Here is a 27,563-nt window from a genome sequence, read left to right on the forward strand (position 1 = left end):
CCTCTTTCCCTGTTTCCCTGTTGGTAGCTCAGTAGATGCCAGTCCTTATACACGGAAGGCCTGTTTATTATTCCATACAATTGGCATGTACCAAATCAAATGTACAATTAGTTTTAAACACAAGAATGTAATAAAACACAATTGAAATGTACCTAATAAACATTTATTTAGTATATAAATGCTGAAAAAGGCAAGTGACAAAATGGGGAAAACATTCACATAGTTTGACTCTTCATTTAGCACCTATATGGTATGATTACATATAATACACATACAAAGAAAACATGTAGGTCGCATTTAAAAAAAAAGTTTGATATGGGGCTCACAGCAATTGAATATCTATTGAAAAGTAACACCACACATTATTCCAACTCCTTTGTACAACCTACAGTACCATTTTGGTATGCCCCTCAGTACCATTTTCTGTACCACACGGTCATTCAGTGTTCTTCCCTGTCTGTAGTACACAGCTCACTTTTCCAGGGTGCGAATGTTGACCATTACCATCAACAGGGAGGAATGTGCGTGCTTAGCAATATTTGTGCTCACTTCACATTAAAATTCGCTACCCTGGACCAATGCCTTTATATAGAAGAGTGGAATATTTACAGTTGGGAACCCTTTTAAAAATTAGCTGAGAGTAGGAAGGAACGATTGCTTCTCACTATGTCAGTTTAACTGTCCTGCATGGGAACAAGTGGGTGCAATAGAGGGGTTTTTATTGACAGTCTATATTTTATTTGAGACCTGAACTAGACAGTGCCCCAGTTGAGAACTGGGAACCCAGATGTTTATAACAGACTGATAAGTATCGTTCAGAGGTCATTCTTTGCTACTACAGCTGCTTCTATGACAGACCACTACTGTTCTGTTCCAACCTCCAAGATAAAAAAACAAGTACACTTTCAAGCATAAAGAGAAACCAAATTATTTAGTAACTACACTTACTGCTGTGCAGACCGTATGGATGTCAAAGACTCGCTAACAACTTTCCAGATCAGCATAGGAGAAGTTAACGTCATGGTAGGCAAGCTATTCAGTGTATAATTACTTTGCAGTATTGAGAACCTATATTGATCAAAGGCACCAACTGTCAAAATTTCTTGCTTCGGGAATTGTAGAATAATAATTGACTGGGTAAGTTATTGAAGACATGAGACATCCCCCACTTTCATTTGAAAGTGGGGGAGGGGGGGGGAGGGGCACCCAACAAATTTCATGTTTTTGTTTTCCTGCTGCACCCTCCAAAGCCACCCTCCACCCACACTCAACACCCCTCACTACTATCTCTGTCCACAAGCAGAGCAGTGAGACACTGGTAGCTTAAATCCTACGGCTGCAGTGACACCAATTCCTTCTAAACCTTCAATTTAAATCACAAACCTGAGGGCATTACTTGGCTCAGATCTCACAACTCCACAATTTCATTCCAGCTTGAATCCTTAAAGAAACGCTCATGAAAAATTCAACTGAAATCTGAAAAACCTCAGGTGGTTTAGTGGATACACAGAATATACAGATCATCTGAAGGGAAGGTAAAAAAACCCCTGCATGTCATCAGAATATAAACAGAGAAAACCTGATGATTGACAGTGGCTGTTTTTTGGGTACCTTTCGAAGCTGTGCCCTCATTGGCCACACCTGGCAGGAACCTCTCAGGCGCCCTATACCCTTTTGTTCTGGGATAGCCCATCCCTCACACACAGACACACACACTCTAGTTCCAACCCCTGTCACTACATGACGTCTACAAAGAACTCGCTGGGGTTGCCCATGGCTAGATGGAAGGACTGCCGGGAGGCTGTGAGCTCGGGAGGCACGGAGCCCAGGTCACGAGTGGGAGGAGCCCCGGGGGGTCCCCCTGGGGTGCTGGAAGGAGGCAGGGAGGGGAGGGTGGGGCCAGCGGGGTGTTGGGGGTGAGGCGGGCCCAAGGCAGGGTGTGGGTGCTGGGGCACCATCATGACCATCATGGGGTTGTAGGGGAGCGGGATGCCGGGGGGGTAGGGCAGGTGAGGGGGTGGGGCGCGGTGGTGTGAGCGCTGGCTGATGTGACTGTGCTCGCTGGGCGTGGCCGAGCCATGGTCCCGCCTCAGGCTGCTCCGGGTGGAGTACTCTGACTCGCTGCCGCTGCCTGAGCGAGAGTCTGCACCGCCTCCCCCGGGTGACTTCTCCTCTCTGGTGCCTCCCCCTGAGCTGCTAGCTCCTCCTCCTTTACTCCCTCGCCGCCGCTCCCCCTCGCTGCGGGTTGACCCACTGCTCCGACTCCCTAACAGAGAAAACCAAGTCATGAGTACAAATAAAATATGGAGACATGACAAACATCAATCTTGAAAACACAAGCCACGTCCTATTAAGGCACTGTTTCAGTGTGTGGAAGGACCTCACAGTCTGGTACTGAATCCAGACTGTACCAGCGTAACTGTGGTCAGCAACAGCCCTGCTAGGCAATGCAGAATGCAGTCGTTATGCAATTTTTCACATGTAATTATTCTTTAGTTTAGTTCTTGAGTTGGTGTGTTCTGATCAATGATGAAAATATCTGATGTAGAATGACAGGAAGCAGCATGAGGCAGGTCAACAGGCATTCAGTGCTTTTTGAGGGGTTGGGGTTTGGACTGGGACTGGGGGGGTTCTCTGAAATGACAATTTAATGTAAATACAGACCAAGTTCCAACTCCTTCTGCCTCCCCCTTTCGTTTATCCTTCCCCTCCCTCTCTTCCAATAAACAGTCTGACTTGGCATGTAGCTCCTCCCCCTCCATCTTACCCTCACTGTGTTGGCTCCCTGTACTCCCCGGTGCGTAGCTGTAGCTGGATAGCTCGTGATAGGGGGGTGGCTGGCTGGAGTAAGGGTGGGGGTACTGGTAGGGGAAGGAGTGCAGCAGGGGCCATGGGGTCGCTCCGGGAAGGGGCAGGGGGGCGAGAGTGTCCTGGTCGGACGCTCCGCTGGACCCGTCGTTGTCATTCAAGGAGAGGTTGGCCATGTCTGAGAGACACAGCGGAGGTGTGAGACAGGGAGAGGAAGAACAAAAAAGAGAGGAAGACAGACATGTGTCTAAAAGAGTGGCTCTACACAGGAAACACTCTTAACTGGACGTAGAGAAAACCTAAGTAAAACATGACTAAACACCAAAGCTCTCTTAGCTACGGTAATCCTGTCACCCATGCCAGTGTACTTTAGGGGATAATGTTAGTTCACTGAGCTCCATTTTAACCTTTACACAAAAGAACTTGCAGCAATTTCAGCATATAACAGAATCAAACAAAGATTACATTTGAGAGCTGCTTATGTCTGACTCATGCTGTATACTCCCAGTGAGAACACACATTTCAGAAGTGATTAGAGCCACAGCTCCAAATGTGGCTTAACGTTAACAATGACAAAATGCCAGAACCTAATTTTACCCACAGTAATGAAAAAAGGTGTGAACATGCGCCATTATGAATGAATCATCTTTTCAGCACAAAACACCATCGATGACTTCACTGAACATTGAGTCAGACTGCTCTGAAAGAGAAGCCTGGAAGACTCACAGTTCTCGCAGTCGCTGAAGTCGCCGAAGATGTAGTAGCACTGCTCGGAGAAGGTGATTTTGTTGACTGTGTGGCGGATGAACCCGGCCTTCAGCAGGTTGCTGGCGTATTTGCGTGCCTCTCGTCGGTCCTGGAAGCCCTCGATGTGGTGGTACAGCCACTCGACCACGTCCGAGCCTGGACACGCACGCGCACACACACGCACATACACACGCGCACACACACGAGAGGGCAGAGGGAGATGGGTTCCAGTCAGTCACACTCTTCTGTCACTCATGTTCTTCCGACAATCCTTCCGGCCTGCCCCACACACTACACTACACATCACCCTCGCTCCCTCTCTCTCTCTTCCCTGTTCCTCCAATCCTTTCTTTCTAATCCCTCGACCATTGTCTTGGGTAAGGACGACCTCTTCCCCCTTCCCCTGCTCTCTCACCCAGGAATGCGTTGGGAATGGTGATCTTCAGCCACATCCGGTCTCTGACCTCCAGGCCGGACTCTGGGGAGGCCATGGCTTTGGCCACAGAGGCCATGTCTGAGTGTAGCGAGAGGTTGAAGTCATCGAAGCCTGGAGAGAGTGAGAAACAGGCGCATCATCCTACATGTGCGGGGCTGCAGGAGGCTGTCTAAAGGGCGGAGGCACTCAGAAGCACAGGGACACAAGGAAAAACAGACACCAAGGGTCACACATGATGTCACTGGGGTGAGACACAAAGGCAGTGAAGATGCAGATAGAGGGAGAGGGAGAGGGAGGACAGAGAGACATGTGAACAAATGACATGAGTAATTCAGAGGGAGGAAGAGAAAGACTTGGGGGGGGGGGGGGGGGCGAGTGGGGACCCACGCTCGGTTTCGGTGACGGATGAACTCGAGGTAATGGTGCTGAGGGAGGAGCTGCCGGGGTAAGGGGGGTAAGCCCCCGTGAGCGCCACCGAGTGGCTGACCCAGGCCGCTGGGTCGATCGGCCGGATGGGCTCATCTGAGAGGAGAGAGGCAAAGGGACAGAAGGTGAGGGACAAGGGCATATATATATAATAGAGTAATGTAGAATATCAGCAGTGGCATTCAATGTACAGAACAAAAACTAAGAGTCATGAATGCATCAGGAATGGGGGTCGTGAGGCCGTGTCTGGAACTCTGACATGTTTGTAACTGAGAAAGTAACATCAAAATTTGAATTTGAATACTTTGGATTGTTAGTTACATTATCGTGGCCTTATTTTTTAGATGGCCAGCTCTCATTTTGCATCTACGCTCCTTTGTTAAGTTAATAACCAACAGAACATGGCTACAGAAGCCGATTACAGGTAATCCTCCACTGAGTCTCTGCATGTAGTACCATCCATTTGTATGAGTTATGTTAAAGAGGACACTCAGGGTAGAAACAGGAAAAGCGAGAAACTCACTGCGCGGAAGAGTAAAGTAGCCCTGGGGAGACGGGTCCCAGCACTTAGCCACAGTTAGGATGATCGGTCTGCGAGAGACAAAGGGAGGGAGGGAGGGAGGGAGAGAGAGAGAGGGAGAGAGAGAGAGAGAGAGTACATCATCCTCAAACTTGAAAAAAGATATTTACTTGAGATTCACCAGATCAAGTAAAATACGTGAGTGCTGATATGTGATGCAGTATGACAGACAGCCTTTCAGATAGACAGCTGCTGACTGCCGACTTACCCTGGCTTGTGTACAATCTCCCTCAGCACCCTGACAGCGTCGTCATTGCTCATGTTCTCAAAGTTGATATCATTCACCTTATAAGAGACATAAAGAGAAAGTCAGATCTGCAGAGAAGACACAAGCTGTGGTTTTTACCAATACCTACTCACTAATTTAGAAGGTGATTCAAAATATGCAAAGATAATTCTCTTCCCGTCTTCATTTCTGTGTGTACAGTGTTTATGTATGTGCAGGCAAGCATCTAATATTTTATATGACTTAGTAGGTGTTTTTTGCATTACCATCCAAGTTCAGCTGGCAATGAGGATGGAACAATATATGAGTTAGTTGTTCTTTATTTGATATTTGATTGTGGCAAGTTGATATGGAACTGGACCCAGAGAACAGTCCCATCATTAGAGCACCATAATCTGTTACAGCTGATCAAGGCGCCATTTTATCAACGGCCTCCCTTGGAAATGAGTACAGTAAATTAACTGCATATAGGAAATTGAGAGCATTACTCTTCAACATACTCAAGTCTCTCTCTGACCAGGCATTCCTCAAACACTGAGCTGTTACCAAAAAAAAAAAGGAGGATTGTGTGTGTAGTTTCACTGTGATAAAGGCACAGGCAGACATGAATGAATCCAATGAATCCCAGATGTGGGTTTTCCCCGCAAACGAGTGAACCTCGGTCGTCACTCACCGCCGAGAAAACAGGTGTGAATCCCCTCGAGCCGCCCACACCCTTACCTGCAGCAACATGTCCCCGGGTTCGATCCGCCCGTCAGCGGCCACAGCTCCACCCTTCATTATGGAGCCAATGTAGATACCGCCATCCCCTCTCTCATTGCTCTGGCCCACGATGCTGATTCCCAGGAAGTTGTACTTCTCTGCCAGGACAAGGAGACAGAGCAAGACAGTTGGGAGAGGGATTGAGGACAAAGAGAGAGAGAGAGAGCGAGAGAGAGATAAATATATCTAAATGAAAGCACTGTATAGAGGGTTAGGAGAAGAAGGTAAAGGAGGATGATTCTGTCTGGGCTGGTGAGAGCAGTTGAGGGACATGGACAGAGGAGTGAAGCACACTCACCCATGTTGAGTGTGACAGTGATGATGTTGAGGGACATGGTGGAGTCTGTCACACTGCTGAAGGAAGATGCCTGTAGCACATGACATAGGAATTTACCCACACACACCGCTACCAAATCAACATGCACACCACTACCTGCCTTCTTGAAGCCTGGAGCAGTCACATAAAAACCCACAATCCATACAAATTTATGACACTAAACATTTGTCTGCAAACTCAAACAGACACAATCACTCTCAGTGCTTCCCAAATATTTTACTCTCAAACAGACAGCATTAATCTGCAACCTCCAACAGATAATCACATTCAACATGCCAACCAAAAGGAAAGTCCCCTTCAAATTTGTCTAGAACAAACATAGGTAATATCTCAAGATGCAAGTGGCTTATGCTTTGGGGAAAGCACAAGCATTTATTTGAAAATACTGTATCTAATTATACCTACTGGAGAAGCCTAATTATATCTTGATCCTGAGGGGGTGATGCAGTGCTTCACAGTATTTCAAAACAGACTACAAGAATTCCACAGAAATCAACTCCTGTTGCATCATGGGACCACACAATAAACTCTCTAACTATTGTCAAAAGTTTTACTGCGTTCCAGACTTCAAGACTGCTACCCTGGCCCCTGAGTGAGTGCAGTACCCGCTCCAGCCTGGGAGGGCGCTGTTTCCTGCGTCTGCGGTGGCGTTTCAGCAAGCGGGAGGCTGTGCTCTGCTCCGTGGAACTGCTAAAACTAAGGAGAGAAAATCAGCTATGTTAATATTCACTGTAATATCTGTACTGAATGCATGGACAGTGATATATATCTGTGGCTCTAGTATCTTCTGACATCTGAGGCAGCAGTGTGGAATAATGGTTAAAGAACTGGCCTTCTGGCATAAAGTTTGCAGGTTCAATTCCCAGGTAGGATGCTGTCGTTGTACCTGTGAGTAAGGTACTTAACCTGCAGCACTTCAGTATATATCCCGCTGTATAAATGGCTACAGTGTAAATGCTTTGTAAAACATTGGGTAAAAGTCACTCTGGATAAGACGTCTGCTAAATGCCAGTAACGTAATGTAATCTTCATGAGATCTGAATGTTCATATGTGCCCAAAACTCAAATGCCAAGAGTCCATCACAGTATTTCAATGGATATCCTCCCATTGGAAAAAATAGTATACAATAACTTAATTATACTTCAAGTATTCTTAAGTATAAAATAGTATACTTTCACACAGGCTATGGTAAAGAAAAAAAGAAACGAAAGAAGCCTGATAACCTCTCCCTCTGTGTGTCAGCGTCTCCACCACTCACCGGCTCATGGTGTCGTCCTCATCCGAGTCGCAGAAGCTGGTGGTGTCCAGCTCGCTGCTCATGACCGTGGTGGCGCTCTCATACCCCGCCAGGTGGCGCTCCATTCGGCTCTGCCCGTTCATCCTAGGTCCTGGGTGGAAGAGAAAGTGGAGAGAGAGATAATGAGGAGAAGGAAAGTTCTATATTTTTCATGCAGCTGACGCCCTGATCTGCCAATATCTTTGGGAACGAAATTCCTCCAGTTGGTGAAAATACCTTTTGACCATGATGTAAAAAAACACTAGCACTAGCACTGTCTAAGTGTAGCATGGGTCATTAGTAGTTAGCGCTCCTGTTGTCCTCACCGTGCTGCTCCAGGTTGTCCCTGTGGCGCGGCCTCTCCCTCCTAAAGGACACCACCGACTCCGTCTCCGTACGGTCGTCCAGGGTCTCCACGCTGCCAGCCGCATTTGGGCTGATTGGGGAAGGAGGTATAGGGACAGGGAACAAGGGGTACACTTTAAAATGTCCATTGCATTGCCTGCTGTTCCTGTGCAAACACAAGCCAGGACCTTCTCCGCCAGTTACAATTCCTCAAGTCCTCAGGAGCCCATAAAGAAACAGACCTTAAACCGGCCTCAGTCTTCTGGGGACGCATTCCGGTGGAGTTTGGTTTCTCTCTTATTTCACATTCATCGGAGGTACCCGTAAACTTTAACCATTCAATGCCGAAATGAAGAACACACAATGAAGCAGAAAGGTGGAATAAGGCAGGTCCTTGACCTCAACCGAAAAGTACAGTATCACACAGCACAATTTGCTGAAACCTGAGCTACTGTACTCGTTACAGGACAAACATCCCATAAGCACCGGTCCCTAATGGAAATGTGACACTAGAGTGTGGTAGATGATACGCAAGCAGGCTACGGGTATACACTGTTAAATGGGTCTTTACAGAATAAAGCAAGCAAGCTGCAAAGCAAGCTACACCACGGAGCTTCAGAAATCCAGCTTTGTGTGAAGGACACAACGAGGGGCAGGGCTTACTGAAAGGACGGGGGCCTGGAGTCGCCAATGCCTCCGGTCCTCTCAGCGGGAGGAGGGGGCAGGGGTGGAGGAGGGGGCGAGGGCTGAGGCTGCACCTCCACGGGAGGGGCCGAGGGCTCCGTGCTGGGACTGTCCGATGACACCAACTGGGAGGAGAGAAGGAAAGAAATAAAATGGCGGGGAGAAAGAGGTGGGATGTGGTCACATGGTGTCTAACGCTCACAAGACTCCCCAGCCTGCTCTACCGCGCACACTTGGCTTCCAGTAAATTCCCTGAGCGGGGTGAGACCTGAAGCTGATACGCCTCGGCTGCCTCAGCACTGCGCTGCAGCAGCAGGCCTGCTAACGACAGATAACTCAAGTTCACTGCGCCCAGCGACAGGAAACGCGATCGCTTTTCTGTAACAATTAGACTCTCTTAATGACACTCGGGTCCGGTTGCTTTTAGGTCCAGACACCCGGTCACTGGAACGGTTCCCTTGAGTACAAGATGTAAAATCCACCAGAGGCTTGTGTAAGATTTGAAAAGGAGTCAAATTCACAGCCAGTCAATTTAGCGCAAGGAAACCTCCCGGTCAATCGAGAGTGAAAAGCCAGAGGACAAGGATTAATGGAAAAAAACGCAAACACTGCACCTTCCTTTCTTTTTACTCAATTGCCTGAGCAGCGATTGTGCATCCTCCCTGGGTGCCTCTCTGCAGTAATATCCAATGTCATTCCCTTTACTTTTCTTTAGCCTCTTTTTGCTCTCCCTTTCTTTCACCCACTTCTTCATATGTGCTCACGTCCAGAAAAACATCTAGTTTTCCATCTTATACATTCTGCAGCTAATTTAGGGCACCTTCACACACTGTCTTACAATTTCATTACTGCAGTCCGATGTATAATTTAGGTACAGAACAAAGTATAACTTCAAATTTGTTACATTTTTAGGGGGGGATTTTTAGGTCCAAACCTGCAAATACTTCACTGAGAATTGCATATTCCCAGCCAGACAAGTCACCAAAAACCAAAAAGACTGTCATCACGCTTTATGCATGGTCTTTTACATGCATTCAAGAACACACATCCTGCTTTTTCACATTACAATCCAGCAGCCAATAGTCTCATCCGCATGTAGTCCAAATGTCAGTGTCACATTAGCAAGGTACTTAACCTGCATTGCTCCAGTATAAATCCAGCTGTATAAATGGATGCAAATGTAGATGCAATGAAAATAGTTGTGTAAATCGCTCTGGATAAGAGCATCTGCTAAATGCCTGTAATGTAACGTAATGTAGTTTATTATTCACAGATCAATGTAATATAAATAATATATATTCAATGGATAAATTATCAATGGCACCAGCAATCACGTTTTATCTTCACAAATTCTGCATTTAAAGAGGGATATGTGAAGAATCTCAAATGTAACAAATGGACAAGTCAGAATTCAAATGCCTCCGATTGACTCTGCTTTCACACAAGTCTCTCATGCTTAGGGCAATTCTAACGGACATTCCAAATATGTCGGCACACCTGAACACAGGCGTAATCTGCTGGATTTTTAATAAAGAAAGTGTAGTTGATGATATTTTACAGGAGTACAACATTGTCCCACTGCTGACGCAAATCTACAATCCTCAGGGTAGAGTATCAAACCCAAAAACTCGACACTCTACTTTATTTCCTGTTCTCTTCCAATTATCTCCTTTTTTCTCTCAGCTAATTACTCTGTACCTCCTCAGCGGAGTAATGTTAGTCAACAACGGAGGTGTTATCCAAGCATATGCTGCTCACGGGATTGGTGAAAATACTGCACTAGACAAACAACAGCCAAATAATTTCCAAATCAGTATGCCTCCAAACACACAGGAATTTCTATAAAGAGCTCTACACTCACTGCTTCTAGAATAAGTAAGCTGGTCTAAATTCAAATGTTCCAGTGTGAGTGTACTAATGTGTGTCCACTGCAACAATAAGACAGTCACTGTGGAAATGAGAAAACAAATGCTTCAAAGTAGTTCCTGAAAAAAGCATTATCGTTCTATACAATACAACAGCTGAGATTTTTTAAATTTATTATGGGAAATAAGACAGCACTCTTTGCAAATGACAGTAACGTTACGCCTGTGATGTTTATCTTGCCGATTATTAGTTTTCCAGGTTCTTCTCATTCTCCAACATAATTCAAAGCAACACTGGCAACCCCTCCTTTGTCTATCTCTAACACAACTTATTTTTATATTTCTCAAGTGAATGGTCACTAAAATCTGAGGAACATTAGTTTAAAGTGTGGTCCGCAAAAGTTGTTAATAGCTGTTCTTACCCATGATACCACTCTTCCATTGAAGCAGGGCAGCTTGGCACCGTCATCTGAAATCTCCTCTTTCACCACACTGTGTGGAAACAACAGGGGGAGACAAGCCACATTCAGAACTGATCCTTGTCACCCTGAAATACACAGAAGTCCTCACCTGCTGTCCTTGTGCTGAAATCATTCACTCACCTTTTCAACCTCAACCAATGATCAACAAGAGATTAACTTCTGTCTAAGCCAAACAGCCCACACAAAAGCTATTTTCAAATTTCCGCAGGACACCCACAATTATGTAATCAGTACAAAAATCCCAGTGGTTTTGGGGAACCTGTTTGGATGGCAAGGGTGTAAAAAACAGCTACAGCTTACTTAGCCACTATTTGCTTGTTTTTTTGTAGTAATGGTGCCTTGGAAGCAAATTATGCCAAAAGAATGGATGTGTGCACAAGAAATGTATTCCTTTATAAATACAGGTAACATTGTACAATGTGTGGAATGTGTACAGTTTTTTTTTGACAGATTTGATGCTCAAAATTTCTTTGATATACATCACTAGCCAACCCACTTCTTCCGCTCTCATTCTCTGTACTTATAAAAGTACAGTGTGCATGTGCCAACAGAGCACTTACTACGGACATCCATAAATAAACAGAACTGCAGAAAAGCAGATGTTGCAGGAAATAAAAATCATATTGCCTTCAAGAGTGTGTATTTTTAAAATGCTGTGCAAATTCTAAATATTTAAATTTTTTGGAATCTCATTAGTGCGCATCTCGAAATCCAGCAAATAAACTAGGGGATTCCCCAGTGTCCTGGCAAAATTCATAGCCTGGCTCTCTCAGCCTGCCACCTGATCATCCCCCAGTTTAATTGGCTAAAATAATTTTCTCCCTCCTCCTCACAGCTGATGTGTGGTGAGTGTTCTGCTGCAAAATGGCTGCTGAGTGGGTGCTACACGTTGGTGGCGGGTCAGGAGAGATAGCCCCCAATCACTGTGAAGTGCTTTGAGTTTGATAAAAGAGCTATATAAATGCAAGACATTATTCTTCTTGATCATCAGCCTGGTTGAGAATCTGGAGAGTTCTGTTGAGGGCCCAGGGATTGTCTGGGGAGTTTATTTGTATATCCAGCTGCTTCGAGCTTTGGAAATTAGGACAAACTCCAGCCCTCAGTCAATTAAAAACCCACAGACAACAAACACCTTGAGTTCCAATTCACATTATAACTTGCAGAAGCAGGAACATCATGTACTTTTCTTTTCGGTAGGAAATAATGTTTTCCAAGGAAACACCTCATTTTCAGTCAGTTTTTGACACTCTGAGACCACTGTTTACAGACACAGCACTTTCGCTGATGTTAATTTGCGTTATCAGCGGGCATGAGTCATAATCTCAATATGGTGCAAGACTGAAGCTTTTCAATCAAGTCCTCACTGTCGGATCAAGAAATCAGCCATGAAATGAAATATGTAATAAGAGCTGCTGGAGATACAGGACTGTATTTGAAATTCTGAACATACATTCAGTAGCACTGATAACCCCATTACAAACAATTTCCCACTTATTTATTTGGGTTATGGAATTTTTATGGTGTTATGTTTAGGCTGCACAAAGTCAGGCAGTAGTGGGCTTGATAAATGTTTGCTATTGGGACTTCAGTGCAACTGATTTTGTGTGTGTGTGTGTGTGTGTGTGTGTGTGTGTGAAAGAGAGAGAGATAAAGAGAAAGACAGGCCTCTGTCCATCTTGACCAGCACAAAATGGCATAAAATTCATTATTGTCAATCCAGAGCAACACATATTTATAGCCCTGGGTGAACAATTCTACACCACTACACTTAATTTCTGTTTTCAAACAAACACATGCCATACTCCCAAACTATTTCACACATCCTCTTAAATACCTCCGACCAGCCCCCATACAAAACCTCTGCAACCTAGCCTTAACTCACTACTAAATTTCCTATCCTGAAAGTACATTCTAACCCCTATAACCTAAATACAGATACATGGGAAATTAACTATTCATAACCACCCCAACATGCACTGCTGCTAGAGCCACAAACTCAAACACACATGTGCACAGACACAGTAACACAATCCCAACATATCTCTACATCATATATCTACCTATCTCACATGCACTTCTTTAGCTAACCCCCTTCCACCATCCCCACCCCCTTCCCCTTCCTGTTGACTCTGCCCCAGACAGCAAATGGCCTCTCTCCAACCTCAACCCCCCACCTCCCACCCCACCACACACAGTCAGTCTGACAGCTGGCTCCAAGTGGAGGAAATCAAAACACTCACCCTCTAGCAGACCCGGAGAAAATGTGTCTCAAAAGCAAAAAAGGAGACTTTATTCAGAACTGTTATTTTTTAGCAGTTTCAACCCCGCTTCCCCAAACCTAGTTCAAGGTCCTAATCCTCGGTTACCACTCTGACCTTATGCTTGTTTTAGTGATGGATATTGTCTGATACACACCCCAAATACAAATAAAAACATTTCTTATTTCTAATAACATGCTACATGGTTGGTTTTGCAATAAACTGTTTAAGCCAAATATAAATGTTTAGTTAATAAACACAGCTTTGAGTGTTCACAGAACTCAACAAATTTCTGTATGAAACAAATTTGTTTCATACAGAGCCCAGTTTTTTCTAAGTCTACTGGTCAGTTTTTTCCACCTCTAAACTGAAACAGATAAAATGTATGGACTCAAATCAGAGTTGTCCCTAAGAAACCAGAGTAGGACAATACGAGACAACTCTACATGGAGCATGGCAGTGTTTTGCAGTAGGCAGAATTCAAAATCTGACGAGGAATATTGTTTGGTCATACAGTATTCCAAAGCTACACGAATACAACAGGTCAAAGCCCATAGGACGAAAATATACTGCAGTGACGAGTATGGGACTAACTTTGCAGGGCAGCAAAACATAAATAATAAATAATTCTAGCAACTATTTAAAATATACACTCATAACTTAATGCATCTTACAACAGGAGTGTTCGCATACTACGAACTACTTTACAGCCATTCGGTGGCAGTCAAACTAGAAAAATGTTCATCAGACAATTCGTTTACCAAAGAAAGCTTAATGGAACAGAGTGAAGTATTCTCTGATGAGACGACTTGGGAACTGGAAAAAAAAGAGAAGAGGCGATGTATGGGTAGCTGGCTATGGTGTGCCGAGACGAAATCCTGGCACGCATCCCAAAGGCAAGGAAGAAAAAAAAAGAGGATTTCACAAAAGGGAAAGGATGGAATATTGAAGACGAGGAGTCACTGAGAGCAGTGGTAAAGTAGTTAGATATTTCTGCAGAATTTTTCATATGAAAGGCATTTTGTTGTTTCAGTTTGATGCAAAAAATATAAACATGAAACAATTACAAGTGACTAGGCCCTACCCTTTGTTAAATGATGTTAAAGGAGAGAGGAGCCGCATCTATAAGGAAGAAGTTGAATTTCAAAAACCCTAACACAGCTCCCTCTGACTTCTGCCAACCTGAGTTATAGAATTGTCCTAGACTTATCATAGTAACATTACTAACAGGCTGTGTCATTTACATCATTTTCATCTATGGTGAATGCAGAATATGTACAACTCCATACAAGAACTTAAACAAAACGATTGTTCTTCAGAACATTTGACATTTTGTTGCAAAATTATCACACTCAGCCCCTTATCACTGTTACCAGCTATAGTAACATAAGTAACACAAGTAGTCTAGCTTTAGTAAAATAGCCTGATTGAGTAACATAACATATAACTACATCGCTAATGATAGTAACATGTGATTCCTGGATGTAACAATGCCTGGTTTTAGTGTTCTGAGAGAATTATACTTTATTCCACCAAAAATATATTGGCTAACACTTTAACTAATTGCAAAAAAGATGTAAATGGCCGTAGCTCTCCATGTCCCATAACGGCTAGACAAAGTGCATGGCTTAAATACCTTTACAGTTATCTAACAGTAAGGCTACCAGTTTTTATAAAGATTTAAATATGTCCAACTAGCTGGGCTAATTATCAAGCGAATTTGTAATGAATCACAACCACTTAAGTGGTTTTCTCACAACCGAACGATTTTACCCTCAAAACTGCTTAATACCATATGCGCATTTTAACGATTATCGATAAATATTCGGGAAATTCTGCAATTGATTGTTGTTTCTTGTTTTTAAATTAACTGATTACTAGCTACAATTGAAGTGAAGGCTACTTTTCATCACCATCATTTGCAAGCAGAGCCAGCCGCACGGAGTCAGACTCACACAATCACCGTCACTCACTCACCCGAAATCCTGATCCATGGATTTGAAGAAGAATTTATAATTTGGCTTGTTCAAAACCTGTTTGAAGTCCAGTAATGTAATTTTTTCTGCGGGGATTGGAATTTTGACCAAGTACGGCGTCTCCTCCTCGTCGATGTGGTATATTATTTTGGTTTCCGCCATTTCGCCAGCTCCTTTTTTCTGTCCCACCAAACAAACTATAGAAGAGGGGTAGCTAGCCACCCTGGAGTGGAGGTGGGGGTGGACGCGATCGAGCCCTGTTGCTAGCTGTGGTGTGTTTAAACTAGACAATGTTCGTTTTTAAAAATGAGTTTGCACGTAAGAGTCCGTTGATCTTCTCACTGTCACTACTAAAATGTTTTGCTTCGTCTCCCTGTTTAAAGGGGGAAAGCTACTCGCACGTATACATCCACACAATGAACTACAACTTTTCCCCCTACAACAACAAAGTTAAGAAAAGAGGAGGGGGTAACAAAACTTTCTCTACAGCAAGCCAACGCGGCGTATGACGTCAGGAAGGCGCCCCTTGCGTCCTCCGACAAACGTACCCCCTTCCCACTTACTGATGAGAAATTTCACGAAAGATGTGCGGGAAAACCAAACCCCCGGGGCACTGAACTCACTGTCCCCTTTAAAGATACACTATATCTGTGATGTGACTAGGTTTAATCACATGTATTGACACGTAGGCCTAATTGCCATGCAGTAATATATTTGCTTTTGTATTTTGACTAAGGTCTTGCCATTGTGAATGTATGGATTCTGAGTCAATTGTGGTAAGTTTTGACACAAAATCTGAAATAGAGCCTATTTTACATAATGGTGTAAATGGTGTGTCAATTCTACTATTCAAATATCAAATATACACACCCATGTATGGCAGAAAAGTCAGGTAGAATTAACACACTATAAGGAAGAAATGTAATCCCCATGTTCTTTTGTTTAAGGTGTCATGTTCTTTTATTTAGTGAGGTATTGATACCACTCTAAATAAAAACACTCCCAGGAGTTCAAGACCGTATGCAGGTGTTCTATTTCTTCTCCATGTGATGTGAGCAATCTCAGCATTCTCAAATAATACAAAGGTTTTGCACAACACAAATCTACAACAGAACATACACACTTTTATTATTAATTAAAATTCTCAGATCAGTGTTGCAATTTAGTTAGCTAATTTCCCTTGATGTTGTGCTGAAAGGGGAAGCATAGAGAAACACTTCCATTTGCATTGAGTTAAAGCACGGAGAGACAAGTCCACCACAAGGACTAACATTGTTAGTCTAACTAACACCATGAGGGAATACATTGACAGTTTATCCTGAACAGCAATGACAAATCACTTGATTTTACTGGATTCTGACTTGTCCTTCCCCTTGGACAGGAGATAGGCTCCATAATCTGCTTGTTCCTTCGGCTGCCCTATCATGATCCAAACAGTGTATTCTCTCCATACTGAGATCGTATGACCATTCTATCTCAATTAAAAATTTCGAACTGGGGGGGAGGTAGTGACTGCTGTTGCAGATACTGAACATTTCTCCTTACCCCATCTTATACGTCTGATGTCTCAGACCAGGTTCTGTTAGATGGTCATTTTAGACTGGTGATACTGATGTCACGTAGGAGCTTTCAGTACAGGACCCTGATCAAACCGCTTTGCCTCTTTAGTGATCTAGTGAACTGTCACTTTTCCTGACTCACCCAGAAGCCTCAGGCTTAACTGTGGGCTCCATGCCTTTGCAACACAGGGAGCATGACTTGCCAGGCTGGTGGTGGCCAGAACCGAGAAAGTCCAGAAGTATATGCCCTGAACATTCTGTGACTGTTCATGGTCTGGGAACATGTTCTGAGTTTGACTTCAGATAGGCAGTGAACATGGTTAGTGCGTGGAATTAAGAATTGCATGCGTGAAACACATAATTGATAAAAATGAAAGATAATCACGTTTTCAATCTCAGTGCAAAATTATACCACCTAGAGCCAACCCTCCATACTTTTGCTCTGGAGAGATACCTCCCACCTATGATTGAAAAAAAATTCAGTTAACAGTTCATCACACTACAAACAGATTTTATGTTGCAAAGGGATTTACAAATTTACAAATTCAACTGGGTGACCTTAAACATAGCTTGAGACAAATTACACAAAAGTATAATTCATATATTGTAACACACATACATAATATCAATATATAGTCAAAAGTTAAAGCAATTAGCTGGTATGACCTAATGCTTCATAATTGCTACATTTTTGTCAAAAAAAAAAATTACATTTAAATTGTTGCAAAAAATGTATTTGTAAAATCAATAACATAATTGACTTACATCTGTTTTGCAACATCAGTCTCAGTTAATCCTAGAGCTCTTGCATTGACATGGGCTTATGCTAACAAGGTGAACAGAGCAGACTCCCTGAGCAGACAAAACTCTATGTCATTGCGGGGCCCTCTTCCCATCTATCACAGTACCATCGAATCATGTCTAGGGTGCATCCCAATACTTGTATCAAAATGTATCATCCTTTCCTCCACTACCACCTTGTCCCGGAAGCCAATCTTGTATCCTCCCTCCCTCCAGTGTTCCAATTTTGGAGGAGACGAGCGAAGTGCACAGAACTATATTAGCGAAGCAACGTCAAACTTGTCTTCTCCTTCCCTCCACATACTTCCGGGCAGGAGATGAGTGGTAGTAGGAGAGTGGAGGAAAGGCGGTGAGGAGTCAAAAGTAATGGACCGCACCCCTAATTTCACCCATGCACAATGTGGAGCTGAATAAAACCGAATATATCATCACTCACTAAATCAGGTTGGAGAGTGTGTACATGGTTTATTTTTCTAGACACTGAGTAAAAAGTTTCAGTGGTACCCAAAAGCGCTCTAAAATATTATCTGAACAAGCTAAAGCTAAAATAACAAAATTAAGTCATTTTTTCAACCAATAAGAGGCAGTGAGGCTGTCAGAGGTAGCTTTACCTAGGGCCACCAGTTTGTCTCCACAAGTGACCTGCAGAGATTTGAACTTGTATGTCAATGGTTATCCACCAGGGGTCCCCATAGGCACTCCAATGGCACAGTCAAGTGACCAATTCAATTGAGTTTATAACTGAGACATTTATTAAAACAACTAGTTAATTTAATATTGAGAGAGTCAGGAAGGAAAGTGAAGATAGATGGAAGTTTAAATGCTGCAAAAAGCATGTATTTGAGACAGTGGTCCACGCTCCTGGTCCTAAAGAGCCTCAGCATCTGTTGGTTTTCAATAATCAGCACTTGAGTAGCACATCAATTGATCAGTTAAAGCAACTGATTCGTTTCGGGTCACCGGTTTTCTTGGGTCTGAATCAGTCGCTGATCTTAAGGAAAAAATGAAAAGAACTGCAGGAAAAAGAAAAATGGATCCATATAAAGCAGGTTAGCACCTGATTGTACTTAAGGTCATGACTGAAGACCATGATGAGTCAATTAGTTAAATCATGAATAACATTTTTTTTAATTACATTTTTTTGGGAAGGTTAAATGTTATATAACTGCTCTCATTTTTAATTAGGGTATTTCACACTGCTTCTAACAAAACCTAACATTCCCCTGTACAACCTTTTAAAATACTGCAGCATGTCCACAGTAGTAAGTGATCAAACTGTATTTAGCATGTGAGCATTGCTTGTAAACATTGGTGTCAATCATTGTCTGTGCCTAATAAGTGCCAAAAACACACAAAAAAATTAAAACATGGAACCTGGATGAAATTATCAGTCATGTTTATAGTGTATCCCTGCAGGGTTTCCAGGTCATTTTGTGAGCAGGTGAAATTCAGGAGTACAGACAGGTGGATGTATGTCTCATTCAACAAGGGCGTTCTGCTACATGATTTGAATCCAAAAGGAAACTAATAGAAAGAATTTCACTTTTCACTGGAGGATATATTTGAGTATTACTACTGGCTTGTTTCCATTTTGTGATCCTTGGCCTTGCTCTAGTTGTGAAAGAAGTTTGGCCCGAAGACCACGCCCACAACACAGGTCAAGACGAACAGGATCCAGAAGATGAGGGCCAGCAGCTGGACACACACCAGGGCCCGCCGCTGCTCCTGCTGTACCTCTAAACTACCAGCAGAGGGAGCTGGGGGGCGGTGCTCCTCTCCTGTCCCCATCTGCTCCACGCGCAGGCTGACCGTGGGCAGGATGATGAAGCGAGCGTCCCGAGACTCCAGGGACAGCACCACCCGTTGGGTGATGGTGGTCAGACGGGTGGAGACGGAGACTGGCATACGGAATGCCAGCGGGGGCAGCTGGGCCAAAATGCGAGAGTTGCAGGGGAGGGAGAGGGCGTCCCCCATCTCCAGGGGAGTGGGATGGCGACACAGGGGGCAGGAGATCGATGGGGGGCTGTGGGGATCGGGCGGCTGGGTGGGTGACAGCTGGATCCTCTGTAAGCACTCAGTGCAGAACACGTGAAGACACTCCAGCATGCGGGGGCATTTCCCTCCCTGGTTGTATTCCTGGTAGCAGATGGGGCATTCCACCTCAGCCGCCTCCACAGAGCCAGTCTGCTGGTCCAGCTGGTTTGGTTGCACTGTGCCTGGAATCTCCGTCATGGATACAGACAGAGCAGGAGAGCACTGCCGGAATTTTTTTAGAGTGGTTCTGTTGTAGAAACCTGGATATATGCAAAAGAGACCACAGTCAATAATGCCTGCATAACCTTTTTCCACTCTCTTACATTATGCATCTGAACCAGGTTACTGCTGTGAATTATTTTAAAACATATGATTGACAGTATAGAAATATAGTATGTTCCCTGTCCGTTCCTCAGCCAACAATTCTTTCCCAGACGGTTGCTCCACAACACGAAAGTGAGTCATGAGTTAATGAAGCAATAACAATAGACGTAGCAAAACTGTGACGTGTTCAGCTTTCTGGGTACTTTCCCAGTCAGTTGTTGAACTTTGAACTGTTTGCAGTGACATCAATGTGGATTTATTCTAGTTTCCTGTACTTCAGCTTTATCCTAACAAATGCTTTTTATGGTTCTCTATTTCCCTGTCCTCCCTCTTTGTGTGGCAATGTTTATTTATAATAATGTATATTTACAGTTAATCACATTCTTATAAATAGCTTACCTTGGCTACCCTGTTTTTAATATGTTCTCAAATATTGATCAACTTTTTAAAAAAATATCCTTACCTGTTATGTTTTTATGATTGCCCAGAAGAATTGACCCACTTTGACTTTTGAATTGAGATCCCTCTTTACTGATCAAGGATAATGCTTTGGTCAAAATTCTCTTGATATGAGTTACACTACTCCCAAACTTCCTGGGTACCCCTAGCCAGATCCAGGCATTTGATGTGTTCTATCTTAAGCATGCCTGATACAACTAATCAAGTACACAATTAAGTAGACTGAAAAAGGAATATATCGCAGGTATGATAATCCTTCAGTAGAATATAGTGACTCAGTAGTAATATTGATAAGATTGAGAAGCAATAATTGTATGTGAGCACACTTCTGTAGACTCAACTGAATATATAAAATATGTAAAGTATACCCTGGTGTTTATTTGTGTGGACTTCTAGTCCCAGGCCACTACTGACACAGACGCAGCAACACTAACTTGGGGTAGTTGCCTGGCAATGCAAACCCACTCTCTGAGGACAGTTAGCAGATTGGAAGATCGGAGACCAAAGGCATACACACATATGGGTAACACACACACACACACACACACACACACACACACACACACAATGCATAATGTTTCAATTTTACATCCCAGGAAAATGATAAACATTGCTGGAAAACATAAACATTACGAAAATGAAAGCTAATACCAAACCAAAGTGAACCAAAGACAAATAATTAATTACTGCTTTCAAATATTTCCATGTCATGCAATGTGAAGAGCTTCTGGGCTAAAAATTTTTTTTTTTAACTTACAGATATTTTGTATTTGTGTGTGTGTGTACAGATGGGTTAAAGACAGGGTACACACAAAGAAAGAAATCAAAGATTCAAAGAAGTTGTATTTACCCCTTCAGTAGTCTCTGTAGCCGAAGTGAACGTCAGTGTTCTTCTGGAGTCCCAAAATCCTAATCCATAATCCCATCACCTCCTTCTCTTTTACGTCAGATATCAGTATGAAGCTGCTCTGACAATGACTCCTCTCTTCACCTGTTTGTATCCATTTAAATCAGTATCACTCTATCTGTTAATTAGTCTTTTACTGCTACTCTCTCTCACTCTCTCTCCTCTATCCATTCCCTGCTTGCTCCCATACCCAGGGAGTTGAGCAGGGTTACCCAGACGTTATTTCCCTGGCTGTGTGCGGGTTACTAGGACAGGGAATAGCATGAATAAGCCCCCTCCCCCAAACATTGTTCAAAAGGCCCTCTAGGATCAAACAGACTGACAGGCTATTCCCATTTTGATGGATCCACCTCACCTTGCCATCCATCCTCACCTTCCTTGCATCCACATATAAACCACAATGCAGCTTTGTTTTTTTCCCAGTGCTCCCTTCTCTCCGGTGCAGGAAAGTAACAAGTGGTATTTTGCATTATTTCATGATCAACAACAGAACAACAATCTAGCCTACCAGAGTTTAAGTTTAGAGGCAAAATCCTGAATTACAGACTTATGTCTGTGGAATAATGTCCTGTGTATTGGCTTGAATAGGATTTTAATGTGTTTTATATAGCTAGATCTTCACAACCAATCTGGAAATTGAATGCATTGCATACTTCTCCATTGTTCTTGGACCACTGTGATGAGAGAACATTCACACATGATTGACAGTAATTCTCAGTGAAAAGATCCAACACTAATTTCTGTTGAATCATAATAGAGGCCCCCACACCTGTCTGCTCAAGTTTGGTAATTCAACAAAAGTTTGCATTCCAGTGTTTAAAGGCATACTATGCAGGAATGTTTCTCACCTTGCTGTGGTCCTGTGTTTACAACCAAAGAAGGCTCTTCCTCTGTCTTCAACCTTGCCCACTGACCTCCAAGTACCCAACGGAGTCACGGACACTTTATTCTATAATTAGTTACTGAAGTTACTGATAATATGCCCACTTCGGGTCATATAGGCAATGGACTAGAAGATTTATGCTATAGAAATTGGTTCAAAGGAAGTTATTTAAGTTAAAAATGAATGTCAGCCAAGCCAAGTCACACACACACATACACACACACATAAAGAAAAGACATACAATACTATGTTTATTTTGCCACTATCTTCAATATCTCACAAAATTTTCTTCACTGTTTTGTGGTGATTTTTTGAAGTTCACTATTAATTGTTCCCTGGGGCCAAAGCAGTTTAATGAGTCACTGCACTGTTAATGAATGTGACCAATAGACAGAGTTAACTGAACGCTGTCTTCTTTTAAGTCTTGTTTTCATTAGCCAGCTCACACAATCTGCAATACCAGGCCTGAACCCCCAAAAAGCAAGCACATGAGGTAAAAATAAACTCCCAGAGGAGAGAAAAACCTTCAAACAGCGGTGAGAAAAACTCCCAGATGGGAAGAAATTGCAGCCCATCCTCCACTGGCCAGTCTCGTGTAAACCAGTGGTATAATGTAAATGTAACAGAAAGCGAATAAGGGATCTATCACAGCAATTAAAATTAGTTGAGCATGTTACAGGTGAGGTATTAAACTAAATGGAATAGCTGAAGTCCAAATTGTATCATTAAGTATATCACAATTTAGAGGGGCCAGGGGAGTAACAGGGTTGTAGCGATCCCATGAACTGAGGGCAGGGAAATAAGGCTGGAGCAATGAACTCAGACTGAGGGGGGTGGGGGGGGGGGGGTAGGAGTCCCAGGAAAAATATTATACTAAATAGGTACTATAAAGATTGTCAACACACAAAGTAAATGTACTGGAGCCCCACCTGGATTTCAATTTATGCACTAACCATGCAGGGCTAACTCAGATCATACACTACATTCCCAAAAGTATGTGGACACCCCTTCTAATTAATGGTTTTGGCTATATCAGCCACACTAATTTCTAGCAGGTGCATAAAATCAAGCATACAGCCATGCAATCTCCATTGACAAACTGTCCATTGGCACTATCATAGGATCCCACCTTTCCAACAAATCAGTTTGTCAAGTTTCTGCCCTGCTAGAGCTGCCCCACTCAACTGTAAGTGCTGTTATTGTGAAGTGGAAACATACAGGGAAAATCTTAAAGTTACAGCATAAAATAGCATTCTAGAGAACTGTGTGCTTCCAAAATTGTGGCAAAAGTTAAGGGAAGGCCTATTCCTGTTTCAGTATGACAATGCCCCAGTGCACAAAGCAAGGTCCGTAAAGAAACGGTTTGCTGAGTTTGGTAGGGGAGAAATTGACAGGCCAGCACAGAGCCCTGACCTCTACCCCATCAAGCACCATTGGGATAAAATTGGAATGCTGACTGCGAGCCAGGCCTTACGCCCAACAATAGTGCCCAACCTCACTAATGCTCTTGTGGCTGAATGGAAGTGAATCCCTGCAGCCATTGATTCAGAATGCTGCTGCCCGACTTGTCTTCACCCCCTGCCATCCGGGTGAATGGTTTATGCTCGTCCCTACCACGGAGCTTCTGCAATCAAGCTCCCCAGTGGTGGAACAAACTCCCTGTTCCTCTACAAACCATTCAGTCATTGCCCATCTTCTTCTGTGATCTGAAGACTCATCTCTTCAGACTATACCTGGACTAACTATCACCACGCTGCAAGGCACTTCCAATCTGGGATCATTTTTATCACTTAAATCTTCCTCTTTCATGTTACACATGTACCTCTTGTGCTACTTTCATATTACATGCACCTCCATCCAGCACTTATATTGTACTTTGTATTATCTTGATGTGGTAGCTTGTCATGCCTCCTAGTTTGATTTAGCATAGGTTAGTTCAGAGAGTAATGTTTACTGTGGGAACTGGACTTAATGTGTCCATGGCTATGAATAACAGCTGAAAAATGAGTATTGTACCTTATCAGACCTGTGTTTTGTAGTTGTTCCAATGACCTTTGGTATGCACTAATTGTATGTCGCTTTGGATAAAAGCGTCTGCCAAATAAATGCAATGCAATGTAATGTAATTTAATGCCATGTTCCAAAATATAGTGGGAAGCCTTCCCAGAAGAGTGGAGGCTGTTACAGCAGCAAAGGGGTGTCCCGCTCTGTTGACGGCCAGCTTGTGTGTAAACAGTTCATTAATAAGTGCTCCTTAGGTTTGAGAAGCGAGAATTTGGTCCTGCTGGCTTAAGTGGCAGTACTGCAAGTACACCCTGGCCCATTCAGCAGTCTAGACAACCGCATCTAACTTCATAAACTCATGATTAAACATGACCATTTAACAGGGTATAGGACTATAGAACTGGCAAACTATTGGATTAGCCAAAGACATACGTTTTAAGCCTACACTTAAAGACAAAGAGTGTGTCTGAAGCCTGCAAATGTATAGGGAGATTGTTCCAGGACAGGGGCTCAGTAAGAGAAGGTTCTACCACCCATTGTAATTTTAGATATACATGGAATTTTCACATAACCAGCATGTTGAGAACAAAGTAATCTTGAAAGAGAGTATGGTATAAGTAACTCACTAAGATATTCTGGAACCAAATTGTTTAAAGCTTTATAAGTTAACATCAGAATCATGTAGTCAAGTCTAAATTTGGTAGGCAGCTCATGAAGAGATTTGAGCACTGGACCAATATGTTCCTATTTCTTAGTTCTAGAAAGAACCCTAGCAGCTGCATAACTGTACAAGTTGGAGATGCTTCAGGGCCAAATTAAACTTTTAAAAAAATTTTCTTCAACTATTGAAGATAATATAGTAACCTTTCAGTCAGACTAACTAGGCAGTGGTTCTCAAAAACCAAGGTTTCCTAATTTAGCCGAATGTATTTAAAATGTGTGACTAGGTCTGATAATAAAATCTGGATAAAAATAGTGTATGAATATATTTGTGTCTGAAATGCTAAATGCTTTCTTGAGAAACGAAATATATGTAATTATTTTCTACTGGGTGTGAGAATAAATGCTACTGCTATGTTCAAAATAGGCCTATTTACTCATTTAAAATCTACCTTAAAAACAGCAGAATGCGGGGCTGAGCGTGAAGGATTGAGCAACGCTGGAGACATGCGTGTGGGCTGTAACATCGGTGACGACATCGGGTTTGTGAGTGTGTAGGCAGGGATTTTGGGCATATCCCGAGCTGAATTCCCTCCCCGGCCCCACCCCTTCTAGAGTAGTACAGTATATAAATCAGCTAAAAAGAATTTCGACTATATAGGAATCTGTGATAGCACATAAGTAGGTTTTAGGAACCGAAGCTGGCAAAATGTGTTCAGAACTGGAGTGCGGTATTTGCTACAGAATGTACAATACAGGTCGCCGCTCTCCCAGAGAACTGAGCTGCGGGCATACGTTTTGCGAAAGGTGTCTGGTAACTTTGTGCCGGCCTTCGACGCCCCAAGCCATTGCTCGTCCAGGAGACGTTGCGATTGTCTGTCCGCTATGCCGTTGCTGCTCCACTGTCTCTGGTACCGAGGGGGTACGGATGGCGCTTCGGTTAGACGAAAGTGTACTAGGGCGCATCTTAGCGGCAGGAGTACTCGATCGTGGTTCAGCTGAGGATACCGAGAGTGAGGACGAGGACAACGACGCTGAAAAAAACGGGCGAGTGCAGGGAAGTACTGCTCCTCCTCGAACAAGAAAAGGCAAACTCTGGCGATCAATGAAGCGGTTCTGTGGAAGACTAACGGGGAATAGCAACCAAGATTCGCGGCGTGGCGGAAGTGGTAAGTAGACTACCACTACTACAAATATTATTATGATATTAAACGAAATATAGTGTGAGCGTTTAATTAATGTGTCTACCAGAAATTACAGTATAGACTATAATTATCATGCCTGATGGTGCGACACTGAACATACGTTACATGTTAGGCTACGCTATAGGCCTATCAAATCGTTATCTACCGCTGAGTTTTATTTTATCGTTGTTTCCAATTGGAAAGAACTTCAGCTGTTTATTCCTTGATTATTACTATTATTATAGCGACATTTGAAATGTCAGGTTGTCTCTTTGGATGGAAGGCTTGTAAATGAATTTATACCCACTTAAGTAACTTTCTTTGTCATTCAGAATACATGACAGATGGAGATATCAAAGACCTCGCGTTGATGTCCTGCTACATGATGTAATACCCAACATTGTGCGCACACGTTGCGCATTGAAAAAGAAGTGATCTTAACCGGTAGGACCTATTGAATCGCGGGATGGAACCACTGGCTGGAAAAAAATGGACTGAAGCTCTTGCTGGTGACTGACTGCAACCGATCCCTGCTTTTGGACAGTGTTAGTGTTGACCGCTCGGTAAATTAGGCGAGGGGTGACGTAATATTTCTGGTATTAATTATGAGAAGCTAGCCTACTCCGGTTCATTGGAGAATGTGAGATGTTTTTTTGTATTATTTAATATGGCTAGTTCTCATAAGAACATTAAGTTAAACGTTGTATTATTTTATGTTTTATAAAATGCGATTTTAGCATTGCGAATGTTTCAGTATGCAGTACTGTAATTTGTATTCTGTTTGTCCTTATTATGCAGTACTGTAGCTTGTATTCGATTGACCATTTGTGTCATTCTATTTATTTTCAAAGATATGCATTCTTTATGTTAAGTTGATTTTTTCCAATAAATAAGAGTTGTTTCCTAATCATTCGCTTAATTTTCTAAAAGAGAGAGTGGCATCAGTAGAGCTGAAACAGATTTGCTTTCGGTCAGAACCCTCAGAACCTTCCTCACATATGCTCAATCTTAAAACCTCAAACCATTCCAATACAGCCATCAGTCGAATATCATTCAACTGCATCTGATGTCACACACTAAAAATTCAACTTCAATTTAGGCGCCAGTTTATGCACTATTCAGGGCACGGTTCAACGGCTGTCTGCTGTCCTTGGGGAATAACAGCGTTGAACCTACCAATAAAACAAAAAAATAGATTTTCAGTTATCCTCTTCTTTGGCAGATAAAAACTGAATTAATGGCAAAAGCATTGCTGTAATACGACATATTCTATTAATAAAAACGAATTAAAACATGTCGAGACCCATCACCAGTTTAAAGGGAAGTTTTCTGCCTTGTCTATGTTCAGCTCAACGACCGTCACTGTAATTGTCTTCGTGTATCTAACGTGATGAAGCAGGGTGACTCAGTCCGGGTCTCAGAGGACCATCGTGTCATTAAGTGTCATTAAACCTATTTGACACTGCCCTTACTTTTCCTGGAATTGCATTACAATAATATTATACAATGTAATTCACTATATTTATGCATTTGTTTTCA

At 42.9% G+C, this 27,563-nt stretch overlaps 4 protein-coding genes across 4 annotated transcripts in view; 1 reads left to right on the forward strand and 3 right to left on the reverse strand.

Annotated features, from left to right (window-relative positions):
• Positions 1–141: 141 nt before the first annotated feature.
• dvl2 (dishevelled segment polarity protein 2) lies at positions 142–15,761 on the reverse strand. Its single transcript, XM_064328893.1, has 15 exons — positions 15,211–15,761; positions 10,916–10,985; positions 8,608–8,753; positions 7,926–8,035; positions 7,582–7,711; positions 6,928–7,018; positions 6,284–6,353; positions 5,944–6,083; positions 5,206–5,282; positions 4,941–5,008; positions 4,379–4,513; positions 3,971–4,102; positions 3,535–3,711; positions 2,768–2,986; positions 142–2,266 (listed from the first exon to the last, which is right to left on the reverse strand). The coding sequence occupies exons 1-15, from the start codon at positions 15,369–15,371 to the stop codon at positions 1,737–1,739; spliced, it is 2,256 nt and encodes a 751-aa protein (XP_064184963.1). The 5' UTR covers positions 15,372–15,761; the 3' UTR covers positions 142–1,736.
• agfg2 (ArfGAP with FG repeats 2) overlaps positions 4,357–27,563 on the reverse strand; it is an 80,753-nt gene continuing 57,546 nt past the window's right edge. The window contains exon 16 of the mRNA XM_064328897.1: positions 4,357–4,368. The gene's annotated coding sequence lies outside the window, so the exon portion shown is untranslated. The remainder of the gene's footprint in view (positions 4,369–27,563) is intronic.
• si:ch73-335l21.2 (RING finger domain-containing protein) lies at positions 16,462–21,475 on the reverse strand. Its single transcript, XM_064328880.1, has 2 exons — positions 21,237–21,475; positions 16,462–19,863 (listed from the first exon to the last, which is right to left on the reverse strand). Exon 2 carries the CDS (start codon positions 19,799–19,801, stop codon positions 19,181–19,183), a length of 621 nt encoding a protein of 206 aa, XP_064184950.1. The 5' UTR covers positions 19,802–19,863; positions 21,237–21,475; the 3' UTR covers positions 16,462–19,180.
• Positions 25,454–26,427, forward strand: si:ch73-335l21.4 (E3 ubiquitin-protein ligase-like). Its single transcript, XM_064328881.1, has 2 exons — positions 25,454–26,009; positions 26,357–26,427. The coding sequence occupies exons 1-2, from the start codon at positions 25,550–25,552 to the stop codon at positions 26,413–26,415; spliced, it is 519 nt and encodes a 172-aa protein (XP_064184951.1). The 5' UTR covers positions 25,454–25,549; the 3' UTR covers positions 26,416–26,427.

The sequence above is a fragment of the Anguilla rostrata genome, chromosome 3 (assembly GCF_018555375.3).
Source record: "Anguilla rostrata isolate EN2019 chromosome 3, ASM1855537v3, whole genome shotgun sequence".
In the NCBI taxonomy this organism is placed as follows: Eukaryota; Metazoa; Chordata; class Actinopteri; order Anguilliformes; family Anguillidae; genus Anguilla; species Anguilla rostrata.

Coding starts and splice junctions, on each gene's coding strand:
- dvl2 (XM_064328893.1), bottom strand. CDS start 15,371: ATGGCGGAAACCAAAATAATATACCACATCGACGAGGAGGAGACGCCG. Junction 3,712..3,970: donor CATTCCCAACGCATTCCTGG/GTGAGAGAGCAG, acceptor GTGCGTGTCCAG/GCTCGGACGTGGTCGAGTGG. Junction 2,267..2,767: donor AGGGAGCCAACACAGTGAGG/GTAAGATGGAGG, acceptor TTTCTCTGTTAG/GGAGTCGGAGCAGTGGGTCA.
- si:ch73-335l21.2 (XM_064328880.1), bottom strand. CDS start 19,801: ATGACGGAGATTCCAGGCACAGTGCAACCAAACCAGCTGGACCAGCAG.
- si:ch73-335l21.4 (XM_064328881.1), top strand. CDS start 25,550: ATGTGTTCAGAACTGGAGTGCGGTATTTGCTACAGAATGTACAATACA. Junction 26,010..26,356: donor TTCGCGGCGTGGCGGAAGTG/GTAAGTAGACTA, acceptor TTTGTCATTCAG/AATACATGACAGATGGAGAT.